This window comes from Drosophila yakuba, chromosome 3L (genome assembly GCF_016746365.2).
Source record: "Drosophila yakuba strain Tai18E2 chromosome 3L, Prin_Dyak_Tai18E2_2.1, whole genome shotgun sequence".
NCBI classification, from domain to species: Eukaryota; Metazoa; Arthropoda; class Insecta; order Diptera; family Drosophilidae; genus Drosophila; species Drosophila yakuba.
This window is the reverse complement of record NC_052529.2, coordinates 1,867,435-1,890,885: the sequence shown is the minus strand read 5'-3', so window position 1 is coordinate 1,890,885 and position 23,451 is coordinate 1,867,435. Positions and strand designations below refer to the sequence as shown.

At 46.9% G+C, this 23,451-nt stretch overlaps 6 protein-coding genes across 14 annotated transcripts; 4 read left to right on the top strand and 2 right to left on the bottom strand.

The window, feature by feature from the left end:
- Positions 1-602: 602 nt before the first annotated feature.
- On the top strand, positions 603-1,742 carry LOC6532467 (adenine phosphoribosyltransferase). The gene is made up of 3 exons (XM_002093178.4): positions 603-939; positions 1,070-1,307; positions 1,382-1,742. The coding sequence occupies exons 1-3, from the start codon at positions 845-847 to the stop codon at positions 1,595-1,597; spliced, it is 549 nt and encodes a 182-aa protein (XP_002093214.1). The 5' UTR covers positions 603-844; the 3' UTR covers positions 1,598-1,742.
- An 861-nt stretch (positions 1,743-2,603) lies between these two features.
- LOC6532466 (carbohydrate sulfotransferase 11) lies at positions 2,604-9,351 on the top strand. Of its 7 annotated transcripts, none has more exons than XM_015193885.2 (9): positions 2,604-2,644; positions 3,999-4,449; positions 7,167-7,376; positions 7,683-7,830; positions 7,895-7,961; positions 8,116-8,260; positions 8,336-8,491; positions 8,617-8,954; positions 9,117-9,351. In XM_015193885.2, the coding sequence occupies exons 2-9, from the start codon at positions 4,306-4,308 to the stop codon at positions 9,208-9,210; spliced, it is 1,302 nt and encodes a 433-aa protein (XP_015049371.1). In that variant the 5' UTR covers positions 2,604-2,644; positions 3,999-4,305; the 3' UTR covers positions 9,211-9,351. The 7 variants fall into 7 exon arrangements, with proteins under 7 accessions (XP_015049371.1, XP_015049374.1, XP_039230657.1 ...); XM_015193888.2 differs by having other exon boundaries at positions 2,605-2,644; positions 4,008-4,449; XM_039374723.1 differs by lacking the exon at positions 2,604-2,644 and adding an exon at positions 2,696-3,091 and having other exon boundaries at positions 4,008-4,449.
- A 232-nt stretch (positions 9,352-9,583) lies between these two features.
- Positions 9,584-14,323, top strand: LOC6532465 (FACT complex subunit spt16). 2 transcript variants are annotated; one of them, XM_002093176.4, is made up of 9 exons: positions 9,584-9,781; positions 9,980-10,243; positions 10,308-10,607; positions 10,672-11,849; positions 11,907-12,773; positions 12,828-13,090; positions 13,153-13,306; positions 13,412-13,528; positions 13,993-14,323. In XM_002093176.4, exons 1-9 carry the CDS (start codon positions 9,713-9,715, stop codon positions 14,147-14,149), a joined length of 3,369 nt encoding a protein of 1,122 aa, XP_002093212.1. In that variant the 5' UTR covers positions 9,584-9,712; the 3' UTR covers positions 14,150-14,323. The 2 variants fall into 2 exon arrangements, with proteins under 2 accessions (XP_002093212.1, XP_015049370.1); XM_015193884.3 differs by lacking the exon at positions 13,412-13,528 and having other exon boundaries at positions 9,585-9,781.
- On the bottom strand, positions 14,230-16,347 carry LOC6532464 (coiled-coil domain-containing protein 181). The gene is made up of 2 exons (XM_002093175.3): positions 15,820-16,347; positions 14,230-15,758 (listed from the first exon to the last, which is right to left on the bottom strand). Exons 1-2 carry the CDS (start codon positions 15,884-15,886, stop codon positions 14,347-14,349), a joined length of 1,479 nt encoding a protein of 492 aa, XP_002093211.2. The 5' UTR covers positions 15,887-16,347; the 3' UTR covers positions 14,230-14,346.
- Positions 16,348-16,490: 143 nt separating this feature from the next.
- LOC6532463 (transmembrane protein 134) lies at positions 16,491-20,673 on the bottom strand. Of its 2 annotated transcripts, none has more exons than XM_002093174.4 (2): positions 20,209-20,673; positions 16,491-18,942 (listed from the first exon to the last, which is right to left on the bottom strand). In XM_002093174.4, exons 1-2 carry the CDS (start codon positions 20,367-20,369, stop codon positions 18,591-18,593), a joined length of 513 nt encoding a protein of 170 aa, XP_002093210.1. In that variant the 5' UTR covers positions 20,370-20,673; the 3' UTR covers positions 16,491-18,590. The 2 variants fall into 2 exon arrangements, with proteins under 2 accessions (XP_002093210.1, XP_039230660.1); XM_039374726.2 differs by lacking the exon at positions 20,209-20,673 and adding an exon at positions 19,055-19,116.
- Positions 20,674-20,842: 169 nt separating this feature from the next.
- Positions 20,843-23,182, top strand: LOC6532462 (HBS1-like protein). The gene is made up of 2 exons (XM_002093173.4): positions 20,843-20,966; positions 21,028-23,182. Exon 2 carries the CDS (start codon positions 21,039-21,041, stop codon positions 23,046-23,048), a length of 2,010 nt encoding a protein of 669 aa, XP_002093209.1. The 5' UTR covers positions 20,843-20,966; positions 21,028-21,038; the 3' UTR covers positions 23,049-23,182.
- The last annotated feature ends 269 nt before the right edge of the window (positions 23,183-23,451 follow it).

The window sequence follows — 23,451 nt, the reverse complement described above, 5'->3', positions numbered from 1 at the left end:
GGCACACAGATACTCACATTCACTTGCGCACCTGTGTGAGTGCGAGACAGAGAGAAAGAGGGAACAAGACACAGAGGGAGAGAGAGAGAGAGGGAGGGAGTCCAGGTGAGAGTTCCCGATCTTGGCCCGCCTTTGATAAGTGCAGCGAAAATTGTTGGCATTTCTTTTCAATCATTTAGCTCGATAAACAGTGCTGCAATGTGTCTTTCCCTCGAAGAATTGCTGAGATTTCTCCACTTATCATTCAGATAGCATCGAGATCTAGAGAAAGACCCAGAGAAAAGTCGGGGGAGGTTTTTCAATCGCACATGACTACCTGCAGGATATTTGCCGAATTCCTTGAACTGCTTTCTTTGTGCAAGCAATAGTCAAACCAAATGTTTGGTTTCCAAATAGCTGGTCAGCATGTGTGAAAGATTAGAACTCTGAGAAAAAGGAGAAAATACACAGAAAATACAAAGACTTATCAAAGAAAGATGATTGGTTGAGGTTAATCAAATCATAACGTACATATTAATTAGCAAATTTAACTTGATTTACATAGTGGAATATCGCACAACTAGCTATATAGTTATTTTCCCTGAAATATTATATTAAATTCCCCACATTTGCTTATCCACCTCAATTTCAAATCGACCGCGCAGCGAACTCAACACGATGACTTATTGGGTGGGGAATCTCCCATCCATAGCAACCACCTCCCCCGAAAGCAGCTGACTTATCAGCTGTTCCCTGGAGCAATCCGCAGTTGGGCACGCACTCACGTAGCGCTGAAATCAGAGAACCCATGTAAAAAGTCCCTTGTAAGTTAAGTAATAAACAAAACTATCTAAAAAGTAGAAAGATGAGCCCCTCAATCAGCGCGGAAGACAAGCTAGACTACGTGAAGAGCAAGATTGGCGAGTATCCGGACTTCCCAAAGGAGGGCATTCTGTTCCGGTGAGTTATCATCGCACGAGGTTATCTGATTGGGGCACTGATGGTGCTGCAATGGTGATTATGGGCAAACAAATGTTCCCTTATCAGGTTGTTAATGTGTAGAACCCACTGTTTTCATGTAAAACATCAGCGACATTTTTGGAGCGCTCACGGATGCGAAGGCCTGTGTGTACTTGCGCGATTTGCTGGTGGACCACATCCGGGAAAGTGCTCCCGAGGCGGAAATCATCGTGGGACTGGACTCGCGGGGTTTCCTCTTCAATCTGCTCATAGCCACCGAGTTGGGTTTGGGATGTGCTCCGATTCGCAAGAAGGGCAAGCTGGCGGGAGAAGTGGTTTCCGTGGAGTACAAACTGGAGTACGGCAGTGTGAGTACTCGCTAATATATTGCTTACTATTCACAAGCACAGAGAAGTTCATGCTTTGAAATTAAATCTTTTAGGACACCTTTGAACTGCAAAAATCCGCCATTAAGCCGGGCCAAAAAGTCGTTGTCGTAGATGATCTACTAGCCACAGGTGGTTCCCTGGTGGCCGCCAACGAACTCATCCGCAAGGTGGGTGGCGTTGTCGTGGAGAGCCTGGTGGTCATGGAACTAGTTGGACTGGAGGGTCGCAAGAGGCTGGATGGAAAAGTGCATTCCCTCATCAAGTACTGAGAGCTAATCGAATTGTAACGAAGGCCTTCCACACTTGCATTTACCTATTCAAGTAGCGAATTTGTATGAAATCTTTGATATGTCGGCAATTTTTGAAGCAGAGGCTTATTTTTATAACGAAATATATTTGGCATTGATAACAGAACCGTATATTCTCTCAATGTATCTTGTCAACTGTCTCATTTTCGAATAAAAATATATAAATATATAAATATAGTATGTGAAACAACATTTCGAGTAAAAGGGAAGATAAATAACGAAATTTACATATCGAAAATTATTTTTGGATAGTTTTCGAACATAAATTAGATAGCCTACTTTAAGTTTTGGTGTTGTCATAGGGCTTACAAAATATATATTATTTTTACATAATTAAACTTAAAAAAAAAAATGTTTAGTAAAATTTAAATAACAAATTATTCAATTTATTGAATAATTTTTACATTGATTGCATTTGAATTATTTGAAATCCCAAAAAGTATGCTTTAAAACATTTTATATGTGATTAAGGCAACAAATTAAAGGGATTGAAATTTAAGAAACCAAAAATTTACAGAAACCTTAAAAATGGCATTTCCACTTTAAACTGATTAAAAATGATTTCAATTATTTTCATAAAATCGCTTTACTCTCACTGCGCACTCACTGCACTCTCTTCTCTCTCCTGGCATTTTCTCCGCTTTCGTTGCTCTCCCGTTTACCGTTACCGGCGCTTTTGCTCAGCGATAAACAAAAATTGTTGTGCTGCGCTAACCCAGAATTCGAGGAACTTCCGCCCCCGCCCCCGCACGCCGATAAACAAATCCAACCACCTACCACCCCCCTTTGAAAAATAGCAACAAACAGAGCGCGCAAGGAAGAATCAAGGAATCAAGGAGCTGAGGAATGGCACACGGAGAGTCCGAAGGAAGAGAGAATGGAGACTGGCGAAAAGCGAAACTGCGCAGCGGCTGCGCTGCCGACGTCGCTGCTTTCAGCCTGTGCTCATTTCGCCTTTGATTTTGATTTCACTCGTGAAATGTGCGTTGTGCGGTGATGACGCTAACGGTTGGTGTTTGCTGTTTATCCACACACCCCCTCTATTCACTGAAAAAAATAAAAGAAATAAATAAAAAGAAAATCATCGCAGCACGCCTGACGAATTGATATTGATTGCGCGCTTTTCTTCAATTGGCAAACAATTGACTAACAACAACTAAAAAGTTGCCCTCATCCCGCATACCGTGTGTTTGTTGTTGTTTATTGTTGTGAAAAGAGAGTAGAAGAGGAGAGAGCGGAAGGGCAGAAAGAGAGGGCACAGAAAGCACGGCAATTGACAGCACGTTACGTATACGCCTCTTACGCCCCGCATTTAGCATTTGTTTGCCAAGTTTGCAGTGTGCTTGAGTGTGTATAAAATTATTAAGAAACAATTACGTGCACGGTGCCAAACAATTAACTCGATGACCCAAAGTGCAATAAAATCCCAACGGACGCATAGCTCTGAATACAAAAGTTAGAGGCACAAAGCATACAAGCTGGAAGTGATTTTCTTAATTTAGTGAAAATTAAAGCATAGCAACATAAAGATGGACTATATTTATAGAACCAAGTGTTGTAAAGTGATAATCAAATAAACGTACAAGTTTATAAAAACTAGAACAAACTTTTGAATATGTAGAATGTGACTATTTATAAGAAGTTTAAGGTCAGCGAAAATGGCGTGAAAACCAAATAAACGAAAAACGCAAAGCAAAGTAAAAGCTGGCCAAAATGAAAATAAACAGGCATGGCTTTACAAACATAAACAGACGATTGGTGGGTTCTTTTTATTTGCTTTGCGAGGCCTGCAGAATGGAGTTTGAAGTGAGCAGAAAATCAATAACAAACACAAATAACAAAGAAAAGTCAACCTTAAAAAATAAATAATCTTTTTGCCTAAAAAAACACAGAATTGAGCATTTCCTAATAGGCAGAAAATAAGAATAAATAATAACAATGGCAAAAAGACAGCAGAAGCTGAGCAGAGATAGCAAGCAGACAAAAGGAAGAGTCGAGTAATTTATGTAGGGGTGTTTTTCCCACAAACTCCAAGCGCCAGTTGCAGTGGAGTTTTGAAGTGAGCAGAAAATCAATAAACGAGTTCCTTCCCTGACTTGCAGCCAAAAATGTAGGAAGCTCCAAAAACACACCCCCACAATCGAAAAGCATAAAGCATAACTGAACAAAAGCGTAAGCGAATCAATTGTTGGCCCGAAATAATCGGCCGACTGCAGTGACACCATTCCGGTCGAAAGCCACTCGGCCATAAAGCAAATACTGCCATCCGCACAGCTCATTCAATATATATTTTGGTTTCCGCTCTTGTTTTTTTTTTCCTTTCATGTTTGGTTGCTGTGCCCCGCCGCTTTTTTCGGCTAAGAACATTTAGCACAGCAAACTGAAACTAAATTTAGCCAGCACGTCGTCGACAGCGATGAGAACTTACAAAATCTGTCGCCAACTGCAGGCAAACTTTGCGGCCGCGTAGCAGCAGGAAATGTCCCACGACTATCAATAGCCAATCCAGAACCGATCCGATCCGAGCTGAACCGAACCGAATCGCACCCAGAACCCAGCACCCAGCACCTGGAACCCAGAACTTGGAATCCACCGAGTCGGCAGCCAACGGGAGCCGCAGGGAAGAATCCGCACCACAGTTCCTATGCAGCTATATCGGCGGAGTTTAAATGAAATTGAGCAAGAGCCTGGCAAACTGTCGCGCCATCCGGCGCTATTTGCTCATCTTCACGGCCGTGTCCCTGCTGCTCCTGCCCCTCTCCCTGGCCTACCTGGTGTGGAACGAGCAGCTGCAGAAGATCCGAGGATTCGAGGTGAGTGGAGGCGAAGTGCCACGGTGCCACAATGCCAAAATGCCGAAGTGCCACTGGCTGTGGGCTGTGGCAGTGGGTGCAGGCTGCCATTCGTAGCCCTTTGAGTGCCCGGCTAACATCTGCTGCACAAAGCGCTTATACCAGTGCACTGAGAGAAATATATTTATATTAAGAATAGAAATCGAAACTCATTTGAATTCGTAACTACCTGTGATGATCATTTTTCAGACACATTTTAAATGTTAAATGTTATGCATTTAATACTTACCATTGATTTCTCTCAGTGCACCTGCCTGTAGATACACTCGCTTGTAGTTGCCACCCCAACCCCCGCGCCACGGCCCTCGCCCCGCCCCTCATCGCCTGACAACAAACACGGTGCAGGCCATCGATTGCCTGACTCAGTTTCTGTTTCAGGCCATCGGAGGAGGTGATGGCTAAAAAAAAACCAGAAACGAACAGAAAAAACTAATTAATATGAATTGCCATTTAATGCGCACCGAATCAACAAACTAATCAGCTGGCAATCTGGGCAATCATCTAATTCAATAAACAATCCGGTGTGAAGGGCGTTTGGCCAGCGTCGAGAACAAAATGTTACACTCAAATTAGCAGCGATCGCCATAAATTCACGATAAATGGCCGCAATCGAAGGCATCCATTCTCATCCCAACACATCCCAACCCATCTAGCTGCTATTTATTTATACAAGTTGCTTAGTGATTTTAGCATATTCCATTGTTTCGCTTCTCGCACTTGCAAACTGCACGTTTAGCGCCTCGATCCTCAATTCTCAATTCACCGGGGAACCCGAACTAGACTGCAGTATTTGAACTGGCTTTCTGGGCATTATGTGTGCGCTTGATTGGGTGCAAATTAATTTGAAATTAGCGGCGGGCTTTGGCCGGCTTTATCGCCCATTTGTGCTTGAAATTGAGCAAATGCCATACAAAGACGGAATATTCCGACGCCCCATAGACACACACTCACACACACACACACATACTCGAACGCGGACGTGGACGGACGGAAAGCGTTCTTGGCTTATAATCACATAAGCTGGCCGACCGCCCACTGGCCACGCCCCTTTTGGCCCGCACAACCCTTTGGCGTTGTCTAAGCCGCTTACACTGGGAGAAATTACAAAGTAATGTTACCAAATTGCACAACACAAATGCATCTCACAAGCAATAGGCTGATTAATAACTTAATATGTGATATCGACTGTAAGGAATTTCAAAGGAAATTATATTATGCCTTGAAGTATGCAACGTTTTATTTATAAGCCTTATAGGCGAAGGATAAATGCTTACCTACACTTCTCTTTTATGTTAGAAAACAGATTAAAAAGGATTAAATTCAGAAGTTAAACGTACATCTGTAAGACCAAATAATATCAATATGTGCTTTTAATCTTTGGCAACAGTTCTTTTCAAGTTTTGCAAGTGTGAAAACTTTGTTGCGTGGTCGCCAGAGACTCTTGGGCGCCCATCGTCTAACGCCCATCGTCTAACGCCCATCGTCCATCGGCCTTGGCCAAATGGCTTGCGAAAAAGGAAAACTTTCGCACAAATTACACTTAATTGCGTGTGGCATCATGAAAAAGTCATCAACGGGGGGCCGGAGGATATCGATTCACGGGTGGCTGGCACCGCAATCAATATGCGCTTGCCCACTGCTAATTTGCATAGCATTACCCAAATGACACATGCTTATTCGTACCCAGAAAGCAAAAGCACATTAAGACACGCATACGCCGTGTTGTTTTCCAGCAAAACTGTTGTATTTCTTTCTCGGACGGCACACACGCATAATTAAGCACAGCGAATCACAAACACCCTCGTATATCCACTCTAGAAGCAGATGGGGAAGCCCCTGCGAGCATTTGGTCCACTCTAATAGAGGCTACAATCCAAACATTCCCATTTCCGCCGTTGCATACCATTTCGCTACTTAGCAGTAGCGCCACTTAAGTCGGTTTCCACTGAACAAGTTGAAAAGTAAATGCTCTTGCTATTGTTTTATCCTCGTCAAAATAATACGGTTTTATTATGCATGTAAGTAAAGATTCTGTTGCATTATTAACACACATATTAATCGAAATGAAAATGACGCAAATCAATTAGGGAGAAAGCATCTAAATGTTTAGGCAAGTCATCAAAAGAGCCCAAAACATTTGCAGAAGCATCACATTCATTATTCAGGCCCAGTGCCCAGTCACGACCATTAATCAATCTTATCTGCACCCGACGTTCATGTACCAGTGAGTTTTTCCGCCCAATCCCTAAGTGGAAGTCCCCGCCCCTCCTCCAAGGGTGTACAGGCCACATATGTATATAGTGTGTCACATGGGGCGGTATGGCAAAGTGGATACGCGAGTCAAATGCAAAGTGCCTGCCACGATGACGCCAACTTATCCGCAGAGTAGCCGCAACCACTTGATTCATGTGGCCATTTTCCAGATGACAGTTGACACTGGCGTCTGGGGCTTTTAATTGGGATTGAGATTGAGATTCACTCGGCATGTGAAATGTGAAATGTAAAATGTGGAATGTGGAATGAGTAGTGCTCGTGGGGGCGGCGACCTTGGACCTAGACCGAATGCTTGTACATTGCGCATACGCCACGTCATCCCCGCCTGCAACTTAACCCAAATAGCGAACACCCAGACCAGCCCAAATCCTTATCCACAAACGCAACTGCAACTGATTTTCTAGGCCTTTAATGTGCAGCAGCAATCGCCGCAGCAGCCGCAGCAGCAACAGCAGCAGCAGCAGGAGCAGCAGCAGCAGCAGCCGCAGCAACATGGCCAGTTTCCGTATCCGGTGGTCCGGTATCCGGTGCTGCTGCTGAACAAGAACAAGAACAAGGACCTGACCGTCGTGGCAACGGGCAAGACCAAGAACAAGTGGCGCTATGTTGATAAAGTAAATATGTAACCCACACAAACACCACACACCATGTAACAAGCACACACACACAGACACACTGCCAAACACACACACCCACCACACCCACCACACACAACAAACACTTCAAGTCACAGGCTCGTATAATTAATGATGTAAACAGAGCGGCTAAATAAAATTCAGATAGCCAAATTGATTGCGCATTAGCGAGTCGCATTGGCAGGCATTTGGGCACCCCACCCCCATTCTCTACCCTCATTCCCGTCGAGAAACTCATCCTGGACACTCTATGGCTCACCTTTCGCATATTTGCCCTCCAAACAGGACAGCAACCAGACACTCCTGCCCCTCATCCCCGAGTATGCCGTGCAGACACTCACGCCACAGGAAATGCTCCAGGTGGAGCAGCGTATGGACCAGCGCAGGGAGCGGCTGAAGGACAAGTGCTCCGCCTATGGATTGGATGTCCTGGGTGGGTCCTTCCGTTTGGATTCAGCCAGTGGATTGGCGTCTGATCGCTTTTGTTTTACTTACAGGTCACGACGCGTGGCACACGCCGAACACGTGGGAATTTTTGGTCAACAAAAAGTATCACATTATCTGGTAGGTGTGAACTTTAGTCACTCTTCAAAGGTTCCCTTTAGTGTGGAATTCGGATTTAGCAAATACGTTCTTATAGATCAAAGCACAGATCAATTTACTATTTATTTCTTATAGATCAAAGAACAGATCAATTTACTATTTATTTTCCTTGCAGGTGTAATGTGTTTAAGGCTGCCTCCTCGTCCTGGATGTTCAACTTCAACGTCCTGGCCGGCTACTCACCCAACTATCTGCGCAAGACCAAGAAGATTCTCCTCAATCTGGCCAGGGAGCGCTATCCCAGGGTGACCCTCGACGAGGTGCGTCTCAGAGGAATGCTAACTCCTTCCCCTCAAACTTACGTTTAATTTAACTCATTCTATTTCGGGCGACAGCTGCGTGAGGCGCAGAACTACTCGCTGACCTTTATCATCGCACGCGATCCCTTCGAGCGGCTGTTGAGTGCCTATCGGGACAAGATGGTGTTCGCCCTGCCCTACTCCTTCCACGATAAGTTGGGTCGCAGCATTGTGCGCAACTACCGCAAGAAGGTAAGCCTTTTGTAGCCCACTGCGTATACTCGATATTGTTGCCCGGAAATATCAAGTATACGCACCGGATGACATTGCACTTTGTGATATATGAATCTTATATCGTACCTTATCTATACCAATAGCCCTCGCTGGCTGCCCGTGCGGCCAACACAAAGTTCCCGTCATTCCCGGAATTCGTGCACTGGCTGCTCGACCAGGTGAAGCGCGGCAGCTTCATCGACATGCACTTCGTGTCGGCCACCTCCTTCTGCACACCCTGCCTCATCCGGTTCGACATGATACTGAAGTTCGAGTCGCTGGCGGAGGATCAATTATATCTAATCGAAAAGACTGGCCTCAAGCGGGTGATAGCGCCCGTGTGGCGCAACATGGGCAAGGGCCGCAAGACGCACGAGCTCCAGCAGCAGTTCTACGGGCAGCTGACGCGCCAGGAAATGCTGGAGCTCTACGAGTATTACAAGTGCGTTATCCATTGAAACGAATTTAGAATGGCGCTTAAGATTATGCAGAGGAAAATACATTTGGTACTTCCGACTTTGATGCATACTCTTGGACACCATTCTGAATGATCATTTCATCCTATCATTAGTGCATCCTAACAAATTCAAATATTTACCCACAGATACGACTTTGAGCTGTTCGACTACGACATCCAGGAGTATCTGCAGGTTGCCCGGCCGGATGAGGCCGAAAGTCCGGCGGGCACAAAGAATTAAACTAGCTCTGAATTCTTAGACTTTGCTAAAAACCAATGAATCAAGTTCAACGAACTCACATATTAGCCGTCACAGTACGTAATTGCAAATGTTGATAATACTGAAGAAAACAATAATAAACTTAGCTATATTTAAACGAAACAGTGCCAAAGTCTTTCATTTATTGGAACAATTCATTTTAGTGAGAACGCAGTCTTCATTTTTTTTTAAGTGCATTAATAATTTAGCGCGGAAAATTTTTGAATATGGTTTGAGTCCCTGCTAGATTTTTGAGTACTGAGCCTGGTTACACTATTTTATCAATGGCAAGTGAGACTCAATTGGTATATTGTGGTATTTTAGAGCGCGGTCACACTCACCTCGCGCTGACGCTGATTCTTCTTCTTCTTCATCTGGTCGCCGCGCAATTTTTTTATCCGGCGGAATTTGCAAATGCAATTTCTGGCGTTAAGCGCATTTTAAGCGGAGTTAGCGCAGACACTGTAACAAATCCGGCGGCAAGATGTCGAGCTTTGTGCTGGACAAGGAGGCGTTCGTGCGCCGCGTGAAGCGCCTCTACACAGAATGGAGGGTGAGTCCGTCCGCCGGTCGGCAATCTCCGGATTTTTGGGGTCGCAGGAGCACCGGGGAGCACGTGGAGTGTCTGCTGGCAAACAGCGATAATGGGGGATTTGGAGATGTGGTGAAATTAAGTACCCATAGACCATCTTGTGCGGAGAAAAGGGGCCTACTGCATAGTAATCCATCTCCATCTCTTTGTCTTTTGAAGGCTCCCAGCATCGGACACGATGACGCGCTCAGGAATCTGGACTGCATCATGAGCATTGTGGGCGTCGAGGAGGATGTCATGTACTCCAAGTCCATGGCCCTGCAGCTCTGGCTGCTGGGCTACGAGCTGACGGACACCATCTCCGTGTTTTGCTCGGATGCCGTATACTTCCTCACCAGCAAAAAGAAAATAGAGTTCCTGAAACAAACCCAGAACATCACCGAAGAAGGTTTTCCTGAAATCAAGCTCCTTGTGAGAGATCGGGTGAGTTTTAAATTCGGCTCCATGCCAAAAGTTCTCTAATCCTTTCTGCTTACCCCTCGAAAAGACGGACAAGGACCAGGGCAACTTCGAGAAACTCATCAAAGCGCTGCAGAACTCCAAGAAGGGCAAGCGCTTGGGCATCTTCACCAAGGACGCGTATCCCGGGGAGTTCAGCGAAGCATGGAAGAAGTCGTTGACGGCGTCCAAGTTTGATCATGTGGACATCAGCACTATCATCGCCTACCTTATGTGTCCCAAGGATGAGTCGGAGATCAACAACATACGCAAGGCATCGCTAGTGTCCATGGACATTTTCAACAAGTATTTGAAAGATGAGATCATGGACATTATTGATTCGGATAGGGTGAGCTCAAGGCTATAACGTGATTGTATTTCCCTATTTTATTAACCCTTTCAACCCTTTTTAGAAAGTCAAACACAACAAGCTCTCAGATGGCTGCGAGGCTGCCATTGGCGAGAAAAAGTACACCAGTGGTCTGGATCCCAGACTCCTCGACATGGCCTATCCACCCATAATCCAATCGGGAGGAGCCTACAGCCTAAAATTCTCCGCCGTAGCTGACAAAAATCCCTTGCACTTCGGTGTGATAGTATGCTCTCTGGGCGCCCGTTACAAGTCCTACTGCTCAAATATATCGCGCACCTTTCTGGTGAATCCCACCGAGGCCATGCAGGAGAACTACACATTTCTGGTAAGTGTGCAGGAGGAGATTCTCAAGCTGCTGGTGCCGGGCACCAAGCTGTGCGACGTCTACGAGAAGACCCTGGACTACGTTAAGAAGGAGAAGCCCAGTATGGTGGACAATCTGCCCAAGAGCTTTGGTTTCGCCATGGGCCTGGAGTTCCGGGAGAACTCCATTGTCATTGGGCCCAAATGCCAGGCGCTACTCAAAAAGAATATGGTCTTCAATTTGCACGTGGGCATCTCGAATCTGACCAATCCCGAAGCCGCCGACAAAGAAGGCAAGAACTACGCCCTCTTCATCGGAGACACTGTCCTAGTTGGCGAACAATCGCCGGCCAGCGTGATGACGCCCTCCAAGAAGAAGATCAAGAACGTGGGCATCTTCATCAAGGATGACAGCGACGAGGAAGATGTGGATGACAAGAAGACTGCTAAAGAAGATCAGGGTACCGAGATTCTGGGCCGCAGCAAGCGCAATGCGGTACTGGAGTCGAAGTTGCGAAACGAGATCAACACAGAGGAGAAGCGCAAGGAGCACCAGCGCGAGCTGGCTCAGCAGCTGAACGAGCGCGCCAAGGATCGGCTGGCCAAGCAGGGAAACTCGAAGGAGGTGGAGAAAGTGCGCAAGAACACCGTTTCATACAAGTCCATCAGCCAAATGCCGCGCGAACCGGAAGTAAAAGAGCTCAAGCTTTACGTTGACAAGAAGTACGAGACTGTCATCATGCCAGTGTTCGGCATTCAGGTGCCGTTCCATATATCGACCATCAAGAACATCTCGCAGTCGGTGGAGGGCGAGTACACGTACTTGCGTATCAACTTCTTTCACCCCGGCGCCACGATGGGTCGCAACGAAGGCGGACTCTATCCTCAGCCGGAGGCCACCTTCGTCAAGGAAGTGTAAGTATAGTACGAAATCCGCTATAGGAATACACTAACTGAACCCTTTCCCTGCAGTACGTACCGCAGCTCCAATGTGAAGGAACACGGAGAGGTGGGAGCTCCATCTGCAAATCTGAACAATGCCTTCCGGCTGATCAAGGAGGTGCAGAAGCGCTTTAAGACCCGCGAGGCGGAGGAGCGCGAGAAGGAGGATCTTGTGAAGCAAGACACGCTCATTCTGTCCCAGAACAAGGGCAATCCCAAGCTGAAGGATCTGTACATTCGGCCCAACATCGTGACCAAGCGCATGACGGGCAGCCTGGAAGCGCACTCCAATGGATTCCGCTACATCTCCGTGCGCGGCGACAAAGTGGACATCCTGTACAACAACATCAAGAGCGCGTTCTTCCAGCCCTGCGACGGCGAGATGATCATTCTTCTGCACTTCCACCTCAAGTACGCCATCATGTTTGGCAAAAAGAAGCACGTGGATGTGCAGTTCTACACGGAAGTGGGAGAGATCACCACGGATCTGGGCAAGCACCAGCACATGCACGACCGCGACGACTTGGCTGCTGAGCAGGCGGAACGCGAGCTGCGCCACAAGCTCAAGACTGCCTTCAAGAGCTTCTGCGAGAAGGTGGAAACAATGACCAAGTCGGTAGTGGAGTTCGACACGCCGTTCCGTGAGTTGGGATTCCCTGGAGCACCCTTCCGCAGCACGGTGACGCTGCAACCCACCTCGGGCTCACTGGTCAATCTCACAGAATGGCCGCCATTCGTCATCACGCTGGACGATGTGGAGCTGGTGCACTTCGAGCGCGTTCAGTTCCACTTGCGCAACTTCGATATGATATTTGTGTTCAAGGAGTACAACAAGAAGGTGGCCATGGTGAATGCCATTCCCATGAACATGCTGGATCACGTCAAGGAGTGGCTCAAGTAGGTTCCTCTGCCCATTTTAAAAGTGTACTTTTACTAACAAGAATTCTATAGCTCCTGCGACATTCGCTATTCGGAGGGCGTTCAATCCCTGAACTGGCAAAAGATCATGAAGACCATCACAGACGATCCCGAGGGATTCTTTGACCAAGGCGGCTGGACTTTCTTGGACCCGGAATCGGACAGCGAAGGCGAAAACGAGACCGCCGAGTCCGAAGAGGATGAGGCCTACAATCCCACCGACGCTGAATCGGATGAGGAGTCGGACGAAGATTCCGAGTACTCAGAGGCATCAGAAGACAGCGAAGAAAGCGATGGTATGCACAAACGCAAGATTCCCATGTCTGCAAGTTCTTATTCTTCTCAACGGCATTTACAGAGGACCTTGGCTCCGATGAGGAATCTGGCAAGGACTGGTCCGATCTGGAGCGCGAGGCTGCTGAGGAGGATCGCAACCATGATTATGCCACTGATGACAAACCACGCAACGGCAAATTCGATTCCAAGAAGCACGGCAAAAGTTCAAAGCACAGGTATGAGCACCACCCCATCAACCCGTCCATAAAGAGTTACCTTATCCGAGATCTCCTTTCTCTTATCTATATCAATCGTTCTACCCCATTTTACGCCCAACACAGTCGCCGCGACCGCGAGGAGGCTCGATCGTCGACGCACAGTAAAAAGCACAAGTCGAACTCCTCCTCGTCCTCTTCGCATTTAAAGTCCTCCAGCTCCAAACATGGCAGCTCATCTAGGTTTGTTATCGAAAGCCCCAAACACCTAATACCCAACCATACGGCCTAACGCAAGTGCATCTCCCATATCATTTCACTCACAATCACAAACTCAGGAAATTTCGTTTTAAATTTGATTTTCTTCTTTGGTGGAACAAAAAACATTTTTAAGCATAGAAACTATTCAGAGTTCATTTTTGTAAATTTATATTTTTATCAATTGATTTGTTACTTCTGGTGTTGGTTTGGCAAGTTCTGATTAGGTATTCCCCAAATTCCATTTGACTTTCGGTGTAATTCAATATTCTGTTGTTTGGGTTTATGTCGAATTATTTATGATTGTTCAGTCTGGCAAAATTGATTTCCAAAAAAAAACGAACAACGAACAGCATCACACCTTGCTTGCTCAAAATTGTAAAACCACATAATAATTATTTTAGAATTCTCTATTAAAACGTACCCAAACCCCTTTTATTACTTTAAAGCCCGTCGAAATCGTCGAAGGACAAGTACCACAGCCGGGACAAGCATCATTCCTCCTCATCGTCCGGACACAAGAGCAGCAGCAAGGACAAGGATCGCAAGCGCTCGCGGGAGGACAGTCGCGACAATGGCCACAAGTCGAAGAAGTCGCGTCATTAGAAGGGAGCCTGGGAGCATTCCCAAGCCAGTGGGGCACTCCGGCCGTAATTTAACTTTCCTGTTACCATTGTCTATCTGTTAAAGGACCCGCCACTCCGATCCCTGTCACTCATTTTTCACGCTTCAAAAGTTGTATTACAAATTAAATATAATACGATACATTTATATAATAAACTAATGTAAGAACTACATTACTTCTACTTGTTCCAGCTGCCGAGTAGGTGTCGATAGGCGTGCACCTCCACCTCTCCGCTGTCGCGCCGCCGCCTTCGCCGTCCTCCACGCTGCTCCTGCTCCTGGTGCAGATGCGGATGAGCTTGCGGATGCTGGCGCGGACTTCCGGCGGCGGCGACACTGCCCCGCCTCTTGTGGGCATCGAACATGTTGCGGGTCTTGTTGATCGGATAGCGCATCTTGTTCTTCAGCCAGGTGGTGAAGGCGCGCTCGTTGTCCTGCATCTTCTTCAGCTCCTGCTCGTTGCGATTGATGGTCTGCTCCATGGAGAAGCGCTGCTTCCGCCGCAGTTGCTGGTCGCGGCACTGCAGCTGCTGGGCAGTCAGTCCGTACTCGGACATGTAGCCCGTGTACCTTGGAAGCTTGCCCTGTATTGAATGACGGTGCTCGCAGCAGATCTTGTAGTTCATTCGCACGGAAGGTGATGTCGTGGAAGCGGAGGCAGAGGATGGAGTGGGCGTGGGTTTGGCCCGCCGGCGAAAGCTGAAACTGCGCGAAGTGAAGAAGGTCTTGGAAGTGGCCTTAGGACATGTGGTGCAGGATTCCTTGACTTCATCGGGCTCCTCCTTCTTGTAGTAAATGCTCTGCTCGTTGAGCTCAAAGTCATCTGGAATATAGCTGGCCACAATGATGGACAGGTCATCCTCCTCTTCGACTTCAACTGGAGCCACCACCGGCGCCACCGGCAAAGGCACTTCAGCTTCGGCTCCCGTCAACCTGTCAATGGTTGCCTGCTGCTTCGGATCCAAAGTCTTGTAAAGATTCTTGTAGGCATCCCTTAACTTCTGGCGAGCCTCATTCAGGGTGCGTTCCTCCTCCTCGCAATCGGATTCGGTTAGCAGATTGGTAAGACTCTTCTGATCGGAGTCATCCTGGTCGAAAGTGCTCTGTCTCAGTTGGAGTGATCCAGGAACAGAAGAGTCCTTGGCCGGAGGATCGTCATCCAGGTCTGCCTCGTCCACGCCGGAGAAGTCGTCTTCATCTTCTATGGTCGTGGCTTCCTGGGCCACTGGCTGTTGCGGAACCTCACTCAAGTCCACGATTTCCTCGCATATCTCCTCCTCCACTTCATCGACTTCTGGTTCTTCCATCGGCGGTGGTGCCTCTACCGTCTTGGGAACTTCTGGAGCCGCTGGTTCTTCCTCGGCAATGGGCTTCAGCTTCAGCTGCGTCAACTGCTGCAGCAGCTCATCTGGCGGACTGGGACTGAGATCCTTCTGCTGCTCCGTGGGCTCGTAATCTTCCAGATTCAGGGCGAACTTCACCTTGGTCACCTTGCCGTTGCCATTGGAAGCCTCGTCGTCCAGCGCAAAGAGCTCCTTGTTGGCCTCCTTGATCCTGTCCACAATGTTGTACTCGTTGACCGGCTTCAGGACTGCGGAATAATCCATGAGTAGGGACATGCTGCTACTGCCAACTTACAGGTAACGACTTACAATAGACCTCGCAGTCCTCGTCCGACTCCGGCTCGCGTTCGCCCATCTCTGCCAGCTGCGGGCACATCGATTGCCTTCGAGTGCCGGGATATTTTTAGACCTTTAGCTTTTCGCGCTGCGATTTACGACCGTTCACGTTCACCAGCTGGAAACTTCGCCAAAACTTTCCATTTCGTGTCGAGCAGCTTTTCCGCACCCATCCAAGACTAATGAACTTGGATGTGCACTCCAGACATTAGCGGCTTCACTCCGCTCCCTTGCGGTTACGATGGCCTGCCATCCAGGTCTCAATGGCGCCCGTTGCCAGGCCACTGGGATGTCCTGTGTTTGATCGATGCGCGGTGACAAATTGTCTCTCCAAGGAACAGAGGCGGAATGGGACATGGAATGGGATTCTGTTTTGGATTCCTGTGCTCAGCTAAAATGTACCTTAGTCGATGGAGTATGTAATTAATATAGATCGAAGTGGCAGAAACATTCAAATTCTTCAAAGATGAGCTATCGCTATTTCTACACTTTTACCAAAAGATAAGGCGAAAGGCAAGGTATTTTTTGTACCTGAGGAAGATAGCGAAAGTGTACAGGTACAAGCCCCCAAAGAAACCCACCTCTGTCCCATCGACTGATACCTCGATTCCTTGGAGGGATGGGTGGTGAATCAACAAACATTGTTTGGCGCTTAATTTCCATGCACTTTATTCCATTTCCACACTTACTTCGCTAAGCACATTTAAAGCTTAATCATCAACGGTCGAACCGAGGGGTCAATTCGAATCGAATCGAACCGAACCGAGTGGAATCGAGGCAACAATTATTTAAATACAATTCAAATAAGTTCGAAAGCTACAAAAATAATCGATTCGGGGAGGCGCACAACACCAATATAATTAAACCTATTAGAGCCGTCGTTAACTTCGTATATTGAGCAAGTATCTATCCTATTCCATTGCCAATTTCGATTTGATTGTTTCTAACGTTTCACTTCATCTCATTTGCATCGCCATTAGCCATTAGCCATTAGCCGCGGCAACCGATTCCATTTGACCAAGAGGACTTTGGGCCTGGTTCGGAGCTGGAGTTGGCAGACAGTGCGTTTCATGGCTGTATACATACATATTTCAGGGTTTAATTACCGCGCTATCAAAAAGATGTAGCAAGAGAGCGGAAAGGGAAAGCAAATAGCTTATCAGCTAATTTATAAATATACAAACATTTAGGACATTAACTAGTAAATGAAATTGATTGTAATTCAGTTTAGTACAAAATAATCTACGAAAAGATATTCAAATGGGCATACCCGCATCCGACTTATCTTACAGTCCTGAAACGCACTGTCGCGTTGAGGGTGAACTTGATAATGATTGGAGTTTGATACACTTCAATGGGCATGCCGCAAAAGAAAGATAAAATTTATCGCTCATTTTTAGCTGCGTAAGGAAATGAAAGTAATTTCCAAAAGAGTGCTAAAAAAAAAGTAACGAAAAAAGAAGAAACAATTAAACACGTCCAAAAAGCAAAAAACTGTTGATAAAATAAAATCATATCGCTGAATGCCGCGGCATTAAAGTAAACTCCCAAAAAATAAGAACAAAAGAAATGTTCAAAAATAATATTTTTAATTCAAATAAAAACCAACATTCAATGGGAAAATACATACAAAAGTCACAAAATTACATCTAGAAAAGGGGTTTCGTGTAAATTTCGAAAAAAGGAGTCCTGTATTAGCCATAAATATAAATTGTGTTGTAATTTAAGTAAATTTATTGTATGTTTTTTTGATTGTTTTCTTGGGTTTTCTGAGTGTGAAAATCATTTTCGTTTTAATACAACCATATTCAGCATTTCTTAAAAAGAAATTATACGACATTAACAACTAAGCGGCAGATGAGGTGTGATTCTGTGTGATTAGTACTCAGAAATGTGGGTGAGTGTGAGATGTAATTTCATTAGAGGACGGGGTTAAAGGTCAGCGGAAAAGAGTCGCGTCATCACTATAGCTATAAAAGAACGTATTGCAATATCGGCGCATCGTCTTACATCACTAGTAGCTTGGTATTATCATGGTATCTTGGTTGCTCGAGGAATCCTCGCTGCATTCGATTAGGTTTTAACATAATCATAATCATAATTCGACGTTGACTAAAGTCTAGATCTAGTTCTTTAAGGCGCATCCCTGGACAGACGCTCACTAATCATATACATAGATTCGTGGGTGTACGGTTGTTAATCTTTTTAGTTTCTTGAGTGTTGGTTTTGAAAATCGTAAAACATTTTCGCACGCCTTGCAGCGTTTTTGGTGCAATTAAATTTCAATAAATTACAATTTATATATAGTATACGTTATAACTCTAGCGCTTCCTCAACATGTTAGCATCATATACAAAGTCTTTCGTTTGTTTTTTCTCTTTTGTTTAAATAAATTTCGAGTGTACGTATGAATGTTTTTCTTTTTTTTTTTTTTTGGGTTGTTTTGGAGGGAGCATACAAAACACTTTACGGAGTACATAATAGAAAATATTGTAAAATATATAATCTATATATTGCTAGATTTTGATTCGGGTTTTGGGGGGATCTTTGTCTAAACGAAATTTTTGCCGCTAAACACAAAAAATACGTTACACAAACCGAGTTTCGGGTTAATTACGATTACAATGTAGAAAATAAGTTGTTTATACATGTATAAACAAACACAGATTTATATTTATAGATGGGGCTTCTCCCACTCTCCGTCAGTGGATAAACCAGCTCAAACAGGACAACCAGATGTCCGTTTATGTGAACAGCGGCAGGTGATAGAAGTCAAACCCTCGATATCCTTTGGCTGCCAGCCAGATGTACACGACGTGATAGGCCCCGGGTATGAAGCAGATGAGTCCGGCCACGAAGAACACGACTCCCTGCGACGTGTTCTGCGGATCCGCGATGGCGAAGGTGCCCATCACAAAGAGGCCCGTGCCCACGACCAGGAGCGTAAAGGCGGCCAGCACTGTGCGCCAGTTCTCGCGCACCTTGGGATGCCGCCAGCAGTATGTGTTGGTCTCCTCCGTGGGCAGGTTGCCGTACTCCTGGATGAGCGAGTCGCTGTCCCGGGAGGTTGTGTCCTCGGCATACTTGTTGTAGCCCCTGGGAGAAAGACAGACATGGGGAAGCGGTTAAAAGGAGAAGGTGCGTTTAATAGCCTTGGGTGCTGTATAATTAAAGCCGGTTTTGAACGCCAATTTGTTGACCCACTTACTTCAAGACTCGCTGCACTTGGGAAAAGGGTTTCAGCAAAAGGTGCATTCAGTTTTTACGCTATAAATATCCTTAAATACGCGTATATGTCTGATTAATACCCTAAGCAACTCATAGGCATTCATATCTATAATTTAAAACAACTAATGTACAAAACATAAACAGCGTAAGTCACTAAGTCTGAGAAGAGATAAAGCATATTTAGATATAATAAACCCGCAATTTAAATACTTTGAACAGTAATATTCAAGAGACGTTTAAGATTATCATACGACTGCCTTCAGAACACCCTGATTACTAAGCTTCTTTCGAAACAGGTTTTGTGGTTTATCGCGGTTTGGTGATGATTTTGTTAGATTCTGTCATATCTAGCGAAGATAAAAGCCCAAATGCCCGACAGCAATGTGACTTGAGCGGTATCCGAAGCTCAGGCGCCAAGTAGGCTTTTCAACTTTGCAAAATATGGACTTTAAGACCCTTATCAACCATTTCGAGGGGTTATCGGGGGGTTGGATTGCCGCCAAAGGCGAGGCGCAATCAGTTTCGCGTTTACCACTCGTTTATATTGGCAAGAGAAGCCCGACAAGTGCAAACGGCGATGAGCTGGTGGCTGGTTTCGTCTTGCTGGGCTGGCCAACTGGTTCCAGCTGACCGCAGGCGAAGGCCACCCCCTCCTCGTTGTGATCCCCGCGAGAAACTGCAGAGACCCTTATGACGAAATTTATACGCAATGATTTTTACAATTGAATGCCAAATTAGGCTGGACGTCTGCATTTATAATCCCCACAATTACACGTCGTTTCTGTAGTTGCGACACGCCATGCATGGCTAATGGGATGGTAAGAAGGCATAGTGGCATGGTATCCATCACGCACGCGCCGCTCGGCTAACTTATTCAGGTGCTTCCGGCGGGAATAAGGAAGTGGGCAGCTCACAGAACACCAGATGCCCAGCTGGCCAAACGTGCAAGTGTACGATGTGCACATAGTATAAACACAACAATAACCGGAATCACAGTCACAATGGCAATGGGAATGGAAATGGAGCTCCTTGTTTGGCACACAGCGGCGGCGGGGAAAATGGTGCCAATAATCGCTGCCCACGCAGGCAGATCAAAGACCTGTTTTCACCAGAGAACGAGCCTAGCCCACTCACTTGGGATCCTGAATCCGGATGGAGACGTCTTCGGTGGAGCGACCTTGCTTGCCTCTCATGGGCGTGGATATCACGGTGGAGCCATAGACGCGTATCGCCTCGTCGGTCTCCTCCTCGAAGGCGTCGTGAATGGAGAAGCCCCTGGCCCCGTTGTTGTACATGTTTGCTGGGTTTTGGGTTGGATTCTGCTTTTTCTCTGCCCGTTGTTTAATAATAAACGAGTGCGCTGGAGATTCGGATTCGGGCTGCCAACGTTGGCTCCCAGCACGGCGGAAATCGGGGGAAATGCGGCTCCCACTTAGTGCTGACCCGCCTGCATTTTCGCGCACTCCGTATTCGCAATGTTTTGTACTCTTTTCTGCGCCCGTAACCGTTGAAAAACTGTTTTTCTTTTCACATTAAAACGCGACACAAAGCAAAAAATATTCAGACTCGCAGCAGTGTGACCGTTCCGCGGGGGTGGTTAAATGCTGTGTGGGGGTGGCTTCCAGCTTGTTTGGTATATTGAAGCATATGTCACTGTTTACACAAGATCGCATCACCGACATTTAAACGATTTCCCACTTGCAACAATTGTTATTTCTTTTGACCCTGCAACTTTATTCGCAACCTGTGTAATTCTTAAAAATAACGAATTATCAGTTTCATGGATTAATACGTCATGCAAATCGGAATACTTACCTACCAGTAGTCGACTACTTAAATCCCTTGGACGAAGTGCCGCAAAATACCAAACTTACGAAAAGGCAGCCACACCTGTACGCACCTTTATTATTTTTGATGAAATTCTGACCTTTCTCCGTAAATTGTGAAATACAGAGTCCTCCAAGATGTCGCGGCACAGGATAGTGCGCACCATGGACTACAACGATGAGTACGACGGGTACGACGACATCTACGGCCACTCCGTGGAGGACGAGCACTGCATCTCGCCCACGGATGCCCAGCAGTGGCTCTACGACCGTGCTCGTGGCCAGCAGAGCATCTCGGCGTTCATCAGCAAGAACAAGGACATCCAGGAGGAGGATGCCGACGAGGAGGAAGACGAGGACGCCGCCTTTGAGAAGGCGCGTCGCGACTCCGAGAGTTTCCAGATGCCGCAGCTGGACGAGATCGAGCAGGCCAAGCTGAGCTCCTGCGTGGACGAGGTGCGCAGCGTGGTGGGCGATGCCGTCTCGGAGCGCCGCATCGTGGAAACCTCCATGAAATTCGACTACGACATGCAGAAGATCCTGGACGAGATACTCAACGAAGAGACCAAGAAGTCTGCCAAGCCGGCTGTGAATAGGATGAAAGCGCCACCTGCTCCGGTGCTGCCTAAGACCGTCAGCAAAACGGTGGCTACGCCGCCACCAAAGATCAGCCTTAAGGAGCCGCGCCGAGGCTTCGAAATACCCTCGCCCAAGGTGCCCTCGTCGCCTGTGGTCTCGGGCAGAAACACACCCGTTGACATCAGCGGCGACGACATCTCCCGTAGCTCAGCGACCCTTTTCAAGGTCTCCAAGGAGCAGGCCGTGCGCAATGCCCGCCAGCTCTACGAGAAGGAGCGTGCGGACCAGAAGAGCCACATCCACATGATCGTCATTGGACACGTGGACGCCGGGAAGAGCACGCTGATGGGTCATCTGTTGTATGACACCGGAAACGTTTCGCAGCGCGTGATGCACAAGCACGAACAGGAGTCCAAGAAGCTGGGCAAGCAGAGCTTCATGTACGCCTGGGTGCTGGACGAAACGGGCGAGGAGCGGGCCCGCGGCATCACCATGGACGTGGGCCAGTCGCGTATCGAAACGAAGACCAAGATCGTCACACTGCTGGATGCTCCAGGGCACAAGGACTTCATTCCGAACATGATATCCGGTGCCACACAGGCGGATGTAGCCCTTCTGGTGGTGGATGCTACAAGGGGAGAGTTTGAATCCGGCTTCGAGCTCGGCGGTCAGACAAGAGAGCACGCCATCCTAGTGCGATCCCTGGGGGTTAACCAACTAGGCGTGGTTATCAACAAGCTGGACACCGTTGGCTGGTCACAGGAGCGATTCACAGAGATTGTGATGAAGCTAAAGTCCTTCCTCAAGCTGGCGGGCTTCAAGGACTCCGATGTGAGTTTTACGCCGTGCTCCGGACTGACCGGCGAGAATCTCACCAAGAAAGCGCAGGAATCCGCCCTGACCAGCTGGTACAGTGGACCACACCTGCTGGATGTCATTGAGAACTTCAAGATCCCCGAAAGAGCCATCGACAGACCACTGCGGATGTCCGTGTCGGACATTTACAAGGGCACTGGCTCCGGATTTTGCATTTCGGGGCGAGTGGAAACCGGAGTGCTGTGCCTGAACGACAAGGTGCTGGTGGGTGCTAGCCGGGAGCAGGCTCAAGTAAAATCCCTCACCATGAACGAGTTCCCGCAGACTTGCGTTTTCGCCGGCGATCAGGTCTCTGTAACCCTGCCCGCCTTGGACATCAACAACGTCACCGTGGGCTGCATCATCAGCGATCCGCAGACACCCATTCCGGTAACAACGCGATTCCAGGCCCGCATCATCGTGTTCAACGTCAAGGTGCCCATAACCATGGGCTTCCCCGTGCTGCTGCACCACCAATCCCTAATAGAGCCCGCCGTGGTCTGCAAACTGACCGCATCGATACACAAGAGCACCGGCGAGGTGGTCAAGAAGAAGCCGCGCTGCCTGGGTAACAACTCCTGTGCCCTGGTGGAACTGGAAACCAGCAGACCCATCTGCATCGAGCGGTATGCTGACTTCAAAGAGCTGGGACGCGTGATGCTGCGGGTGGCGGGAGTCACTATTGCTGCCGGGATGGTCACCAAGATCCGCTAGGTCAACGGCCGCGCTGAATTTTGTACGAAATTTTAGTTAGATATTAACTTTTGTTGTTTTGCTAAATATACATACATAGTTTATATGAATTGATTAAATCGAAAAGACGCTGAAGCTGTGGAATTGACACCGAAGATTTCTGTGTGATCATTTAAAGGATATCTTAAAGGGGAAAGTTGAATGACAATTGGTTCTAAAAATATTTCATAAGGTTTCATACATATTAGTGCAATTTATTCGAATTAATCACTTTTATAATTGTCATAATATTCCAAAAAGTTATATATAGTAATGTTCTTAATCAGAGTTGTTTAAATTATAAAAAATTGTATGATTCAAATCTGTATCTAGAAAATGGGAATAATGCGGCTGACTAAAATTCTGAGTGGGAATCATAATGCTG

What these genes read in the sequence shown, in the direction of transcription:
- LOC6532467 (XM_002093178.4), top strand. Translation starts at nt 845, where the DNA reads ATGAGCCCCTCAATCAGCGCGGAAGACAAGCTAGACTACGTGAAGAGC. An exon ending in AAGGAGGGCATTCTGTTCCG is followed by an intron (nt 940 to 1,069) that starts GTGAGTTATCAT and finishes GTAAAACATCAG; the next exon opens with CGACATTTTTGGAGCGCTCA. An exon ending in ACAAACTGGAGTACGGCAGT is followed by an intron (nt 1,308 to 1,381) that starts GTGAGTACTCGC and finishes TAAATCTTTTAG; the next exon opens with GACACCTTTGAACTGCAAAA.
- LOC6532462 (XM_002093173.4), top strand. Translation starts at nt 21,039, where the DNA reads ATGTCGCGGCACAGGATAGTGCGCACCATGGACTACAACGATGAGTAC.
- LOC6532466 (XM_015193885.2), top strand. Translation starts at nt 4,306, where the DNA reads ATGAAATTGAGCAAGAGCCTGGCAAACTGTCGCGCCATCCGGCGCTAT. An exon ending in AGTGGCGCTATGTTGATAAA is followed by an intron (nt 7,377 to 7,682) that starts GTAAATATGTAA and finishes CCCTCCAAACAG; the next exon opens with GACAGCAACCAGACACTCCT. An exon ending in GAGCTCTACGAGTATTACAA is followed by an intron (nt 8,955 to 9,116) that starts GTGCGTTATCCA and finishes ATTTACCCACAG; the next exon opens with ATACGACTTTGAGCTGTTCG.
- LOC6532464 (XM_002093175.3), bottom strand. Translation starts at nt 15,886, where the DNA reads ATGTGCCCGCAGCTGGCAGAGATGGGCGAACGCGAGCCGGAGTCGGAC. An exon ending in CGAGGACTGCGAGGTCTATT is followed by an intron (nt 15,759 to 15,819) that starts GTAAGTCGTTAC and finishes ATTATTCCGCAG; the next exon opens with TCCTGAAGCCGGTCAACGAG.
- LOC6532463 (XM_002093174.4), bottom strand. Translation starts at nt 20,369, where the DNA reads ATGTACAACAACGGGGCCAGGGGCTTCTCCATTCACGACGCCTTCGAG. An exon ending in ATCCGGATTCAGGATCCCAA is followed by an intron (nt 18,943 to 20,208) that starts GTGAGTGGGCTA and finishes TCTTTCTCCCAG; the next exon opens with GGGCTACAACAAGTATGCCG.
- LOC6532465 (XM_002093176.4), top strand. Translation starts at nt 9,713, where the DNA reads ATGTCGAGCTTTGTGCTGGACAAGGAGGCGTTCGTGCGCCGCGTGAAG. An exon ending in ACATTATTGATTCGGATAGG is followed by an intron (nt 10,608 to 10,671) that starts GTGAGCTCAAGG and finishes AACCCTTTTTAG; the next exon opens with AAAGTCAAACACAACAAGCT. An exon ending in GGCAAAAGTTCAAAGCACAG is followed by an intron (nt 13,307 to 13,411) that starts GTATGAGCACCA and finishes CGCCCAACACAG; the next exon opens with TCGCCGCGACCGCGAGGAGG.